This window comes from Contarinia nasturtii, unplaced genomic scaffold (assembly GCF_009176525.2).
Source record: "Contarinia nasturtii isolate CC-2019 unplaced genomic scaffold, AAFC_CNas_1.1 Cnas_scaffold_285, whole genome shotgun sequence".
Classification (NCBI taxonomy): Eukaryota; Metazoa; Arthropoda; class Insecta; order Diptera; family Cecidomyiidae; genus Contarinia; species Contarinia nasturtii.
Window position 1 is genome coordinate 4,086,314 of NW_022197640.1, and position 13,168 is coordinate 4,099,481.

Consider the following 13,168-nt stretch of genomic DNA (forward strand, 5'->3'; position numbering starts at 1 on the left):
ACACAACATAGTCCAACTTGCTTAGTTCAATGTCTTTGATTTTCAGCGATGAAAAATGCATAAAAATAATTCACCAAAATGCAAAAAAAATCATTTTCAAATATACAATGTGTTTCCCTTTCAAGTTCTACTTTTCTGCGAAATTTGTGTGTGTGCGTGTGTGTGCGCATGAGAGAAACTTAATTCAAAGTCGTTTTTGTCTAACAAGTGTTTTTATGAGAAATCGTAAATGTTTTCTCTCCTGTTACAATCCATCTGAGCCATAATAATTTAATATTTATGTGATTTACGACTGCAAATCCAAGTAGAAGGGTATATGTGTATGTACGAGCGAGTGAAGGAGAGAGGGAGAGAAAATAAAAAAATATTGTGTAGACTGTAGCCAAAATTTGACATTTATATTTTAGTGTTTTGTTGTACAGGACAAACGTTCTAACATTTGCTAGTTCAGTTTTATTGCAGCTCTCGTTTTAGAAAAGAAATTGCGCACTTGACGAAGGCGCTATCACGAAGAAAAAAAAAAGATATGAAAAAAAAAAGTTGGTGTACACATACATTTGCATGCATCGATGCTTTTTATTTTCAAGGTGAAAACAAAGAGAGAGAACGACCGTTTGATGTATCACAATTTATTTGTTCTTATTTATTTCGTTCTTATTTGTTTTCATCCCATATATAATAATGCATATAGTACATTTAGGTTACTCATCAAAATGCCGGGGAAAAATTACTTACCACCGATTGTTGCGAATTAGGTGAGTGCATGGCTTCATGCTCGTGCTTTTCTAGTTGATCACGATTTAAGAACGAGGCGGAGCACTGTGAGCATGCGTATGATCCATCCACCGATATGCTCGGACTAATGGAACTACCTCTTTTTTCATCATTGATTTCTTCTTTGTAAGTAAGGAGCATAGTCGATAAATGTGTTGATGTCGGTGTGTATTGTGGCTGCTGCTGTTGTTGATGCTTCAGAAAAAAATCAACTGGCATATTCTTGTTATCGCCAGATAAACCTGACACTAACGATGGAACTAAATGGCAAAAAAAAAAAATGAAACAAAAAACAACACGAAATTAATGAATATAGAAGATGAACATGCATAATTATTCAGTCGACAATTGATGACACATTTATTATTTTGAATTTAGGATTTTTTTCAATATAAAATTGTGAAAATGAAAAAAAAAAAAAAAAGATTTGCCCAAACAAAGTTTAAATTGTGTAAATCACCTTGAGACACATTCATGCATACACTACGTCACATTTGATAAAAAAAAACACACACACACAAAATAAAACAAAAACATTTTAAACGAATTACCAAAAAAGGGCAGAAAAATAATTTCAGTTTTTGGGTTTTTTGTTTTTATTCGCTACTCTTAGTCATTCGGTAGAAAATTAACAAAGATCAAAAAGTTGACCAGAACAACATATGTTATTCGAATTTTGCATGTGTATCTTTATCAAGCGAATGCAAAAAAAAGAGAAAACGAAAATACCAACAAACAAAAAAACAAACGCGTCAAGATACAACGAAAAGAGATATTGAAAGAGGCGTCAAAAATGGCGGCGAATAGTAAGTGCTATTATTCTTTTATGTTTGATTAATGCGAAAATGCAAAGAAATTACTGTGCCGTTGTGGTTGTTGCTTGAAGCGATATGGAACACGTGTATAAATGCGTATAAGTATATGAACAGTGCGATGATCTCATCACCACCGCGCACGAAATGCTGTCAACGAAAAATGAAATATCAACCAGCCAACCAGCCCATACTGTATTGAATAACACGAATAAACCAATTCTGGGTATTCATTTGCAATGCAATTTAGCTACGTTTATCATTTCAATCAATGGACATGGGACGGTAACATGAATTGTATTTGAAAAAAAAAAAACAAACGAAAACGCGAGCTTTTGCTTCGGAAACGACGTTCGCAAACGATGCTCTCATGATTATAGACAATATATATGTTCAAACAAAAGAGTAGGGAGATGGAGACGCATGAAAAAGAAATCATTTCAAAATATAAGAACGAATTCTTCATTCTTTCTACATTGTTCATGAGTTTGTACACAAATAGAAGAAAAGTAGTAATTGTTGGTGTTGTTGTTGTCGTCGTCGTCGTCGTTGTCGTATGACGTTATTATTACAAGAAAATATGAAGCGATTTTACTAACGCATCAGCATGAACTCATCAATTCAGTTTATAGAACATTTGGCATTATGTGTGTGTGTGCTCTTGTAAAGAGTATGTGAGTGCACACAATGGCATGAATGCATGTGTATTTTTTTAGTACCTTAATTTATATCAATTAACCACATACGGGTTGTCTGAGCGAGAAACGACATAAAACTAAAAACGAATGAAAAAGCCATTGTACGATGTACTATCATATGCAGAATGTATGTATTGAATACGTTGGACATTTCATACAATAATCATTTTTGACAATTCCGTTATGGCAATAAAAGACTGTGTAGTGTACAAATATGGAACGTACGTGAACATTCTCAGCTCATACGGTTCTTTTTTCTCTTTTTTTCCTCATTATTTGATTGAATCTTTAATAATATCATTATATTTATAAAATTCGATGAATTTGTACCCTGGTTAAGTCAAAATAATGAGAAAATCAACGAAATTCGGCGAATTGTTGCTCTATGAGAGCAATTGAAACGGTGTTTAGATTCATGTAATATATTAAATAATTGTACTGGATACTTTTGGCCAAAACACACTTCTTTTGAGCCGTGTTTACGTAACAAAGAATACATACCCATACGTAAAATAAAAGAAGAGAGAGAGAGATGAAGAGAACAGGGAGATCACATGGAATATTGATATATGGGTACATTATATTAATATATTCGTAAATGTGCCTCCACAAATTAGTGAGTTCTTTTTTTTATTCTATTTTATTAAATGATCGCTTTAAATGTTCTGTATGTACAGTATTCGCCATCGATATGACGGCACTTTCATTGAATATCGACTCCTGCAAAAAATCATCTTTCATTAACGATACATATGTCGTTATGATAGTGGACACAATTTTGGGACGTTTAATAAAGAACTAATGCCCAACTTTTAATTTTTTCGCCGGAAATTTTGGGTGGCATTGCATACATAATTATCGGTGTATTTTTTCCATTTTTCACTCCAGATTCATTCAGTCTGTGTGATTTATACAACCTTGTCTTTTCTTTAATAACGAGTAATGTGTTTCTTCTGAACGTATGCGAATCTTTTGCAATGCAAAATGTGTGCAAATGTGACAATCAATATGAAAAAAAGTGACACAAAGAAGACGAAAAATGCGATCGTGGAAAGCAAATTGTTTAAATTTGGACTTCCATTTCGTTCTCGTTTATGCGATCAGTTTATTCATCTTGTCGGTTGATTTTTCGCTCGTTTTTCCATTTGCTTGTGTCTATATAGTATTTCAGAGAATTTGGCGGCTGGTTTATGTTGTTTTTGACTGCGTTTTTCTTTGTTCGAACATTCATCGTTTTAAGAAAAAGGCAAACGCATTGATGTATCGAAAAAAGTATATACTAAAGTGCATGAGAAAAGAGGAAAAAAGAATAAAATTAACGATTCGAAAAAGGCGCAGTGTACACGTTAGTGAGATATGTATGATGAAAGTGCATAAAAAAATGATGGATGAGACACATGTTTTAAAAATTAAATGATAACATGGTGTTAAACAAACCATTTTGCGGTCTAGTTTGTAATCTAAACGAATGAATGCAGTCCCATACATGTGTGATATGTACATATACGTATGCTGGAGAGTCACTCGATTTTGTATACAGAGTAGGTATGTGATCGGGCTTATATTCCGACACTTAACCGCAGCAACTACACCGATATATAACATAGAATTGTCAAATAAATTAATTAGCTTTTAAATTTTCGATAATTTTTCATTAGTTTTTTTTTTGTTTATGATAATTTTATTATTGGCTTTTGTCGTCCTCGTATGGTTCGTTTGACGTATGAAGAATGTTCATCAGAGACTTTCGTTTGAGTGATTTTTAGTTTTAATTCGTTTGCAATGAAGTAGAACGAAATTCATATTATCCCATTTGGAAATGGATGGTGTAAACGCGTCAACATTAACATATAAATTGAAAAGAAATGCCCCTCGATGTCAATTTGTTTGACTTTAAAAGTGTTCATATGTTATTTTGAAGAAAAATTACTTTTTATTCAAAATGAATATCTAAAAATATGTAATTTTAGAAATGTAGATGGAAATCTTTGCAAAATTTTGACGCCTTTGCAGACGATTTCACCTAAGAATAAAATTAAGAAAATAAATATAACAAAATAAAACGGAGAGAGAGAAGGTTCACCGTATCGATAAATAGGATATATAGGAAAAGCGCTAAAAATGAGTTATGACATTTGACAACTCATAAATTTGACTACGAAAAAAGTGACCAAACAAACACACCAAAGTGATTTATTCGGTTAAACAAAATTGTGAAAAGGCCATACCATCATCATACACTTATTATACACAGCCGGAATGGACACAACAATTTCTCAAAAAAATGCGTTGTTTCTATTTTGAAATAGCGGAGGAGAAAATTCATAAAAGCCAACATCAATTAACAAAATAAGAGCTCATCGAAATACCTGCCGTTATTAGCATGAGCTGAAGCTATTAAATAGCCGAAGGTTTAACGTAAATTCATTCGTCATATCTCATTTGAATTGCACGAGCGTGTATTTTGGTGACGTAGAATGAGAGCAAAATCGTAAAAGAGTCATCGAGAGAAAGAAAGACAAAAATAAGGAAAATGAAAATCATCTATGGAAATGACCTCATTTATATATGACAGCAACAACAACAACATTTGTGTGCGCTTATGTCGATTCGATGGTGTGAGATAACATATACACGCGGTTAAACAAAAATATCGAAAATCACTAAATAAACTGTTGTGAAAAGCGAAAAATCAGTGACAGAAAAACTGTGTATGTATATTCATAGCAATACATTTAGAGGCACGTTAGTATGAACGTGAGATTTCATCTATTCGACACATATACTTAACATTTCAGATGAACGAGAAAAAAAGATCACGCTTTAGCCTCACAAATGTGCGCTTGCTGTTTTTATGAATGAAAGTCCACCAAACGAAAAATTATAGATAGTATATTCGACGACGTGTATGACAAACATATATTTTAAAATTCAATTAAAAATTCTCACAGACTCGATCCTATTCTTACTCATCCATTCGGGGAAGCGCAATTTTTGGTTTAGCTTGTTGAATTTTTGTCGTGCAATTTTCGACAAACAAATATTTTAAATATATTCTCGTACATTAGTTTATTAATTCTTGCATTCCAAGAAAGCTTTTTTTTTTTAAAAAAACCATTCAAAGCAAATGAATATATTTGCAGGCGAAACTGTCGCAAGCTGCCTATCTTGGCATATATCTGTTGCCTGTGCTAGTTTGGTTGCTTTATTCTTTTTCTACTTACATCATCATCGACTGGTGTTAGTGTTTTTGTCAATCGATCGTATGCATCAACGTAATTTTGACAATGCTGGAAATAAATAGCTATTTGTGGGGTCTCAAGGCGCAAAATCTTCAATTTTTTTTTTTTCGAAAAATATTTTTTATTTTGAATTGGAATGTTCAACATTCACTCATTAGTTTTTAAATTGGTAAGCATAAAAGCAAACGTATAAACCACCTGGCAATCAGAGCAGTATTCTTTCTTCGGCAACAGAATAAAATGCATTCAAAATCCCGTTCATTCGTTCAATTCGAATATGTAATATTCGATTTGACATGATCATTGCGCAACGCACATGGGGTCCAAATAAAACAGCAAACAATTAATTTAATTCGAAAACGTTCGAAAAACGTATTGACATTAGGTAACAGTGACCAAACGTAAATCACCGTTTCACCCATTTTATATATGACACATCAAATAGAAATTTATTGTCACTGCAACATATTGGTGAGACAATCTTTATGACTAAACATTAACAGATATATATATTCCATCTCACATGCGTTGCACGTGCAACAAGAGCGAAAGAGAATTATTTAACAAAAATGTGGAAGTGTCGATGCGATATGAAAAAACCTCCACCTTCGACATTTTTCCAGGACCACCAATGAACGTATTTAAACACCAGAATCACCAAAAAGATCACAGATAAATAAATAACGTATTCGAAAATATGCAAATAGAACATGGCAGATATTGTGCGTATTGCATTTGAGTAGCGGTGTGTTGAAACCAGTTAAAAACGGATGCATATGTTTACATGGAAATTTATAAGTTCATTTGCACTTTTTTGTGCAGCTGCCGAAAACATCGAAGGATAGAGAGAGAGAAAGAGAACAACATCAACAACATAAATCGCAACAAACAACACATTCATTGATTGAATTGGCATTGGAAGTGTTAAAATGAACGTAAGAAAAAATCTATTCCACAATTATCTCATTTAGTATTTTCAAATGAATCTCTGAAGGGTGTGAAATGCTGCAATTGAGCAATTTCTATGGACAGTTTACCTGTCAATAGATGGCAAACAATAATTTCCATAGATTTGAACATAAATTAGCGTCATTGAATATCGCGGCCACACTTTGTTTACCGTATTTATTTGTTTCTTTGTGTATCGGTTTACAGGCATATAAATCGATGCGTATATATATATGCATGTGAAAATTGCAATTGCCCAGCAAAATGGAGAAAATGTGAACAATTTCCAATTGTTCGCTTCGGTTTATGCTCATTTTACATAACAAAATGGCATGTGCGTGTTTGTGACTGTGTTGGGTTATTTTTCGACTATAGAACCATATTGACATGCATACAAATTTATGGTCGGATCTAATATAGTGCAGAGGCTCTAGGCCAATATCGATACGGTGTTAAATTTTTGCACATAAATATCTGATGTTTTTGCTCGAAAGCATTCGATGAGTCTGGTGATATAAGAGTGAGAGAGCGACAAAACTATTGTGTTTTTAGCTTATGATGGTATGCCGAGACGAATTCACCACATAAAATCGAAAGTGCCGTCGCCGAGTTTGCATGGCATTACGTGCGATTTAGTTGAACCGAGTGGTTTTTATGCGACCATATGCAACAGTCAATGTGCAACGTGCATAATATGTAACGATTATTCAACCATTTCATAACCGTCAAACATGCTCCCAGCCTCCCTCTCTCTGATTTTTTTTTCGCATCAAAACGGCATACGACAAGGCTGCTTGGCAGCTAAAAGTCATTGAACAGACAAAACATATACACTCTATTGGCCGATCTTCAAACAATGTTGGAAAATTAATCATATGATGGACATTCAATGTCGAAATAATATTAAAAAAAATACAAAGAAAGACAGCAGCAACATACACTCCGCGACAAAATCAGAAAGAAATCTTTGCATTTCAAATAAGATTTTTGGAAAAATGTTACGCCGTGAAATTTGAAACGGTATACGCCCTATAAATCAAATTTTTCTTTTCAAGTTAAAATATCTGAAGAAAGAAAAATCTTTGTTGTGCAATGTTAGACAACATCTTGACTTTCTCCAAGAACAAAAACAATAAGAATATAATGATATCCAAGAACAAATAATATTTATTTTCGTGAAGAGATTCGTTGAATCATTAACCGAGAGAAAGGACATTTGAATTTACGAATGTGATCGTAATTGTCGGCTTGGATAATAAACAAAAAAAAAAATGAATTCCACGAAGTCGGCACAATTTTGTAAACAATATTCGATACTAAATAAAAAGCGCAACAAATGATATGACATTCATTTACACACCTAACATAGAAAATGTATACAAACAATAACATGACAAAAAACACGCAGCACTGTATAATTCACGGCATTAAAATAAACATCGTTATCATATTTCTGCAAAAATTTGATGATTTGGTTGAAAGTGATGGCGTGTGTGTGTTTTCCATGTTTACGATTTCGCTCACCGAATGATACATTGACTTTTTCAATCCTGTTTATGTTTTTTTTTTGTGTGCGCTTGATTTCATGTATGCGCAGAACAGAACCCGGCGCATTTCATCAGAACAGAGAGCATGATGCAATGTTTATTGTGTTTTCAGTTCAAATAACAAGCATTTGATCTCATTAAAAAAAAACTATGACCATTTGGAAAAAAAGAAGAGTTTATATCATCATATTCATCTAAACAATAGTGCAAATAATAGCCGCGTATATCCTTGTCAATTTGTTTCAGTGTAGGCTTGCAACTGAAACCTATTCAATTAAATTTGGTGGTTCAAATAACATAATAAAGTAATTGTTTTAAAAACATTGCATAGAAAAATGGTCGATTTCGAATTAATAAAAGTGTAATATGGTCATTTCAGAGTGAAAAAAAAGCGACTGACACCGTATAAACAAAGTGAGAGCAGTTAAAACAGACTTGCCATACCAACAACAAATTTGCAATTAAACACTTTAACACCAAACTATTACAACATGTCAGCCCTCTGCCATTAAAATACAATAACAAATTTGTTTATAATTACAGTTGAAAAGTTATATTTTTTATTATTATTATTGTTGTGCTATAGTATGGCGCACAAAAATGTTTGTTCGTGCAACAAATCTATTCGCTAAATCCGCTTCGAAGTCGAGCATTCACAGTGCATCGCACGGTTTCTATGAAAAACACATCCAACACACACATACGTTTTTTTCTTTTCTTCTTTTGTGTTTTATTTAAACGAAGCGTCTATTTCATTTGCTATTCGTTAACGGAGTGTGCATACACACACCATAAAATATGGATATAAAATGTTGTCGAAGTGTGCAATAGTCTTGTTACGAATAGTTATTGCTTTGGCATCAATCGATTTCATGCTAATTGCCACTAAAATGCTCATATGTAACACCTATTGGAATCTCTGTGGCTCCATTTTCCCATTGATTCTATCACGCCACATTGATCTTTCCGATGCATTTCGCAATGCATGGAAATTTCGAAGGTGATTTGTGTGTGTGCGTGTGATCTTAAATAGTAAATCATTTCGTTTTGTGTTGAGAACACTATTCCAACCGATTTACAATTGATAGTATGAAATGAACAAACGACAAATGTATTGAAGCGACGAATAATTAAGAAAGCAACAAACGTATGAAATGTTTAAAATTCGTCACCCGCAAACCACAATGACCACGAATTATATTCAATATCCGGCTAAAATTGTAATGGGAATATATGTAACCAAATGAAACCAAATCAAATACGACGAATATGCATGTTTTTGAATATGTTGGTGTTCAGTGAATGTTACACTGAACAAAATTATGATTATTTGCAATGCGATTCAAAATAAATCACAAATTAAACATCATCATCCCACATGCGGTTCACGGCGTTTAGTGTTCACTTATTATTATTTTACACACTATTTCTACTAAATTTTTTTTTGCATAATAACATTCAAATGCGCATCGGTATCGACTGAAATACGAATCATTCAAGTAAATGTGATTTTATGCGAGTACTCAAATGAAAAATTATGAAACCGAAAATGACATTCGATCGATCCGATATTTGCGAGCATTGATCAAAATAAATAAATGCGGAGGGGGAGAGTGCATGAGAGCGAACGATAGAGCGAAAGTGAAAATGTGCAATGGTAATTGGGCAAGCGAACATATTTCACAGTGAGATCAAAAAGCCAAATGTTCAAAATGTTTACATAGCTCGATTTAGTGTGCCGATTTTGATTGATGTCTATTTTGGTTAGAACTTCATGGCGGCATGCATGTGAACAAGTTGTACCGGCTTGTAAAATGTTTGAAGTTTTCTAACCAGTTTGTCGAATAGCAAAAGCATGTCAAATTTAATGTGTCAATTTCAGGAAAAAAGAAGAAGAAGAAGAAGTGCCATAACATATATACAGTGCACATATATGCAATACGCATTCATTCAAGAAATTATACATTAGAAAGAGAAATAGAAATACCAAACAATAAAAACGATAAAAAAGAAGGAAAGAACAAAATAAGAGGTAAGACAGCGTAAACCTGTTGTGCTATTAAATATTTATTCACACTTACTTTTTTGGTCAAAATCTAATAATGATTGGCTCGTGCATAACATAGTTGCTGCCATTGCTGTTGCTTCCGAACAAAAAAAAAAAATAAGAAAAAGGTAGGGAGAGATCATGAGCGAAAACCACAAATATTCTCTTTTGTGTGTGTTTTTTTTTATTATTATTGTATTTCATTCTTCACTACACCGTTGGATCTTCGGTCTCAGCAAGCGATACAGGCACACCTGCCTGATGCGTATGAATGCACAAAAGGCGCTTGCAAACCTATGATATGTCTTAGTTTCCCTTACTATTCTTCAATTCTACTTCTTTTATTTTTGTTCGTTATTGTTATATGCCCCCCCTCCCAACAGTGAGTGTCTTTTCATTCACCATTCATAATGGATGAGAACAGGTTTTCATAGTCCACCTCATTCACAATAAGACGTGTGTTTGTTTGTTTGTTTTGGTTCGTACCTTTATTCTTTTCTTGAGTGTGTACCGAATGTTTGAATAGTTTTTGGTGTCGACCCACCGAAACAGTATGTATTGATAAACAGCTATTAGTTATGGCAATGATTCAGGTAAACCATGCGTAAACACTTTACTAAATGTTGTCGCTTAAATACTTTTAAGCAATTGCTAAGTGTATTATTGAAGATTTTACTTTGTTACTTGGTTTTTATTTTTAAAGCATCTTTCACGAATTTCTCATCATCGCCATTTGTTTATATTTACTAAGGGGTTGATGCTGTGTTGACCACAAGCAACAAATGACTGATGACTGGAAATGAAAATGTAAACGATAACAGTAAGTGTGTTGAAGATAAATATTTATTCAAATGGTGATTGTCTTCCGTATTCAAACAAACTGGTACTGTTATGCATTATTATGTAGTCGGTTGATAAAGGTGACTTCGGAGCTATTCTTCAAGTCCATCAACAAATACAAAGGCCAATTTTGATGACAACGAAATTAAGCGATAATGATGGAGAATGGAAAAAAGGTGGTAATCGTAATCAATCTTCAGGAAATATGCATTATTACTATTATCACAATGTTTTCAGTGATAGCACAATTTACCAATGGAAAATGAAAGAGACAGACACACACAGAGAGAGAATGACAATATTTGATGATGCGATAGCAACAACACAAAATTGTCATTTATGCTTATGTTAAAATATATGATTTGGTCATTCATTTACAAAATGGTGAGAACAACGACAAAAGGTTTCCAAACGATAAACTTTGGCCGGTTGGTAAAACATTGGATTGGCATTCCATTCAGTTTACACATTCGAATCAAACATAAACATATTTAGTCTCTTCAATAAACGCCTACAAAGAAATGTTGTTTATCGCATTTGTTGATCGCATAATCGACTAAAGTAAAATGCATTTTAAGACACAACAAAACAATATCAATCATTGATTTCATGATACACCTTTGTTTTCTCACACACATACAATTGATGTGGTGATGTTTATATGAATCGCTTAGCGATACATTCGATACGATGAGAAGATGATACGAAAGTGTACGTTGAATTGTTTCAATATTTAGTTCACCTTTAGTCGGGACAAAAATTGTTTGTGTTTGCACTTCAGAAAATCGGCATTTGGATTTGAATTGAGTCAGCTACGGCGGTAGGTACAGTGAAACAAATAAAAAAAAACGAAAGAGAGGCAGAGATAGATAGAGAGAGAGAGATTGAAGAAATCAAGAATACAAACAATGCCGTATTGCTGTTGCCGTTTATATGAATTTATTTTACATTTGATAAATTCACTCACGTTCACATTGTGGCACACAGACACATACACACACAAATGTAAAAATATCCTATTTGCACAGAGAAGTACAAAATGTTCAGTGATAATTTTCTTGCAATTTGTCGATTGTTCTTTGAACGATTGTTTTCTCGTCATCATCAAATTCAAGATGACTTTGGACGATTCATGTTCGATATCGATAAAAACCAATATAGATCAACGTTTATTTGCCAAAATCATCTTTCTGAGACAAAAAAAAAAGTGAGGAAAAAAAACAATGTGGACTTGTATTCTTTTTCGGTTTTAAATGTTGATGGCAATTGACACAACACCGTCGATTATGATGATTATGTTGTAATTTTATTATTCTTGCCGAAGTTGTTGATTTTTTACGTGTTGAATATGTTATTGTGAAATAGTTTTGTCGAATTGGACGAATGTTGATTGGAAATATAAAACGTAATTAACATTTATGACAAATTCAATTAAACTATTTGGACCGATATGAGTCAGAATTATAGATATAAAATAAACAGTGATGTTTTGCTTTTCATACGACAAACATATCATCCCAAAAAAAAATCACTCACAAAATTGTTTATCGAAAATAACTTTGAAAACTCATATCATTTCGAGCCGTTGCTTACCACTAAATTTAATAGTAATCCACAAACTTTTTTAACACAAAATATTTTTTTTTTTGTTTTTTCAAATTTATTTCTTTTTCGCGATTTTCACACAATGAGTGTTTTTAATTTATTTCTTTTTCGCGGTTTTCACACAATGAGTAAGTCGAATCATTTAATTGATCTTTTCTAAAAAAAAAATTGTCTCAAATACCGAATGAACGATTTTCTATTTTTTTTTCTCTTGTTTCTTCGAATGAAAAAAATAAATTCAAACACACGCCGACATGAGGACAATCGAAAAATACGACGCGTTCACTTCGACGATTCTCTCGTAAGTGTGATTGAACAAACATCCAAATATATAAAATGCGTTCATCGAATGGATACGGTGACGCAGCGGTGTGCTGATTCGATCCGACGCATGTCTCTTCGCCAGCAGGCACGAATTCAAACAACCGAAACGCTAGACTGCATCTACATAGCACCAATATCGCAAGTAAATTTTTGTTTGACTTGATTTACGTGTGCATGTGTGTGTGTATGTGAGTAGAGGTGGAAACGGAATCGTCTTACGTCGTGTGTTTCGTTGTTCGTCGTTGGGAAAGTCCCACTTTTATGGTGGTACCTGCCTATTTTCTCTTCCCCTGTTGCTACTTACATTTGCATCTAAATGCCATTGTCATTG

At 33.2% G+C, this 13,168-nt stretch overlaps 1 protein-coding gene across 5 annotated transcripts in view; it reads right to left on the reverse strand.

Moving 5' to 3' along the window:
- The window catches only part of LOC116337729 (zinc finger protein 1), a 31,740-nt gene extending 18,936 nt beyond the window's left edge, over positions 1-12,804 (reverse strand). Inside the window, exons 1-3 of one of the 5 annotated variants that reach the window (XM_031762547.1) lie at positions 12,502-12,804; positions 10,103-10,159; positions 736-1,034 (exon numbers count right to left, since the gene is read on the reverse strand). In XM_031762547.1, the coding sequence (XP_031618407.1) occupies positions 736-1,034; positions 10,103-10,157 (354 nt within the window). In that variant the 5' untranslated portion in view covers positions 10,158-10,159; positions 12,502-12,804. Of the gene's footprint in view, positions 1-735; positions 1,035-3,721; positions 3,819-10,102; positions 10,166-12,444 lie in introns of those variants that run through there. The other 4 variants (XM_031762548.1, XM_031762549.1, XM_031762551.1 and 1 more) reach the window with 4 other exon arrangements.
- Positions 12,805-13,168: the final 364 nt, after the last annotated feature.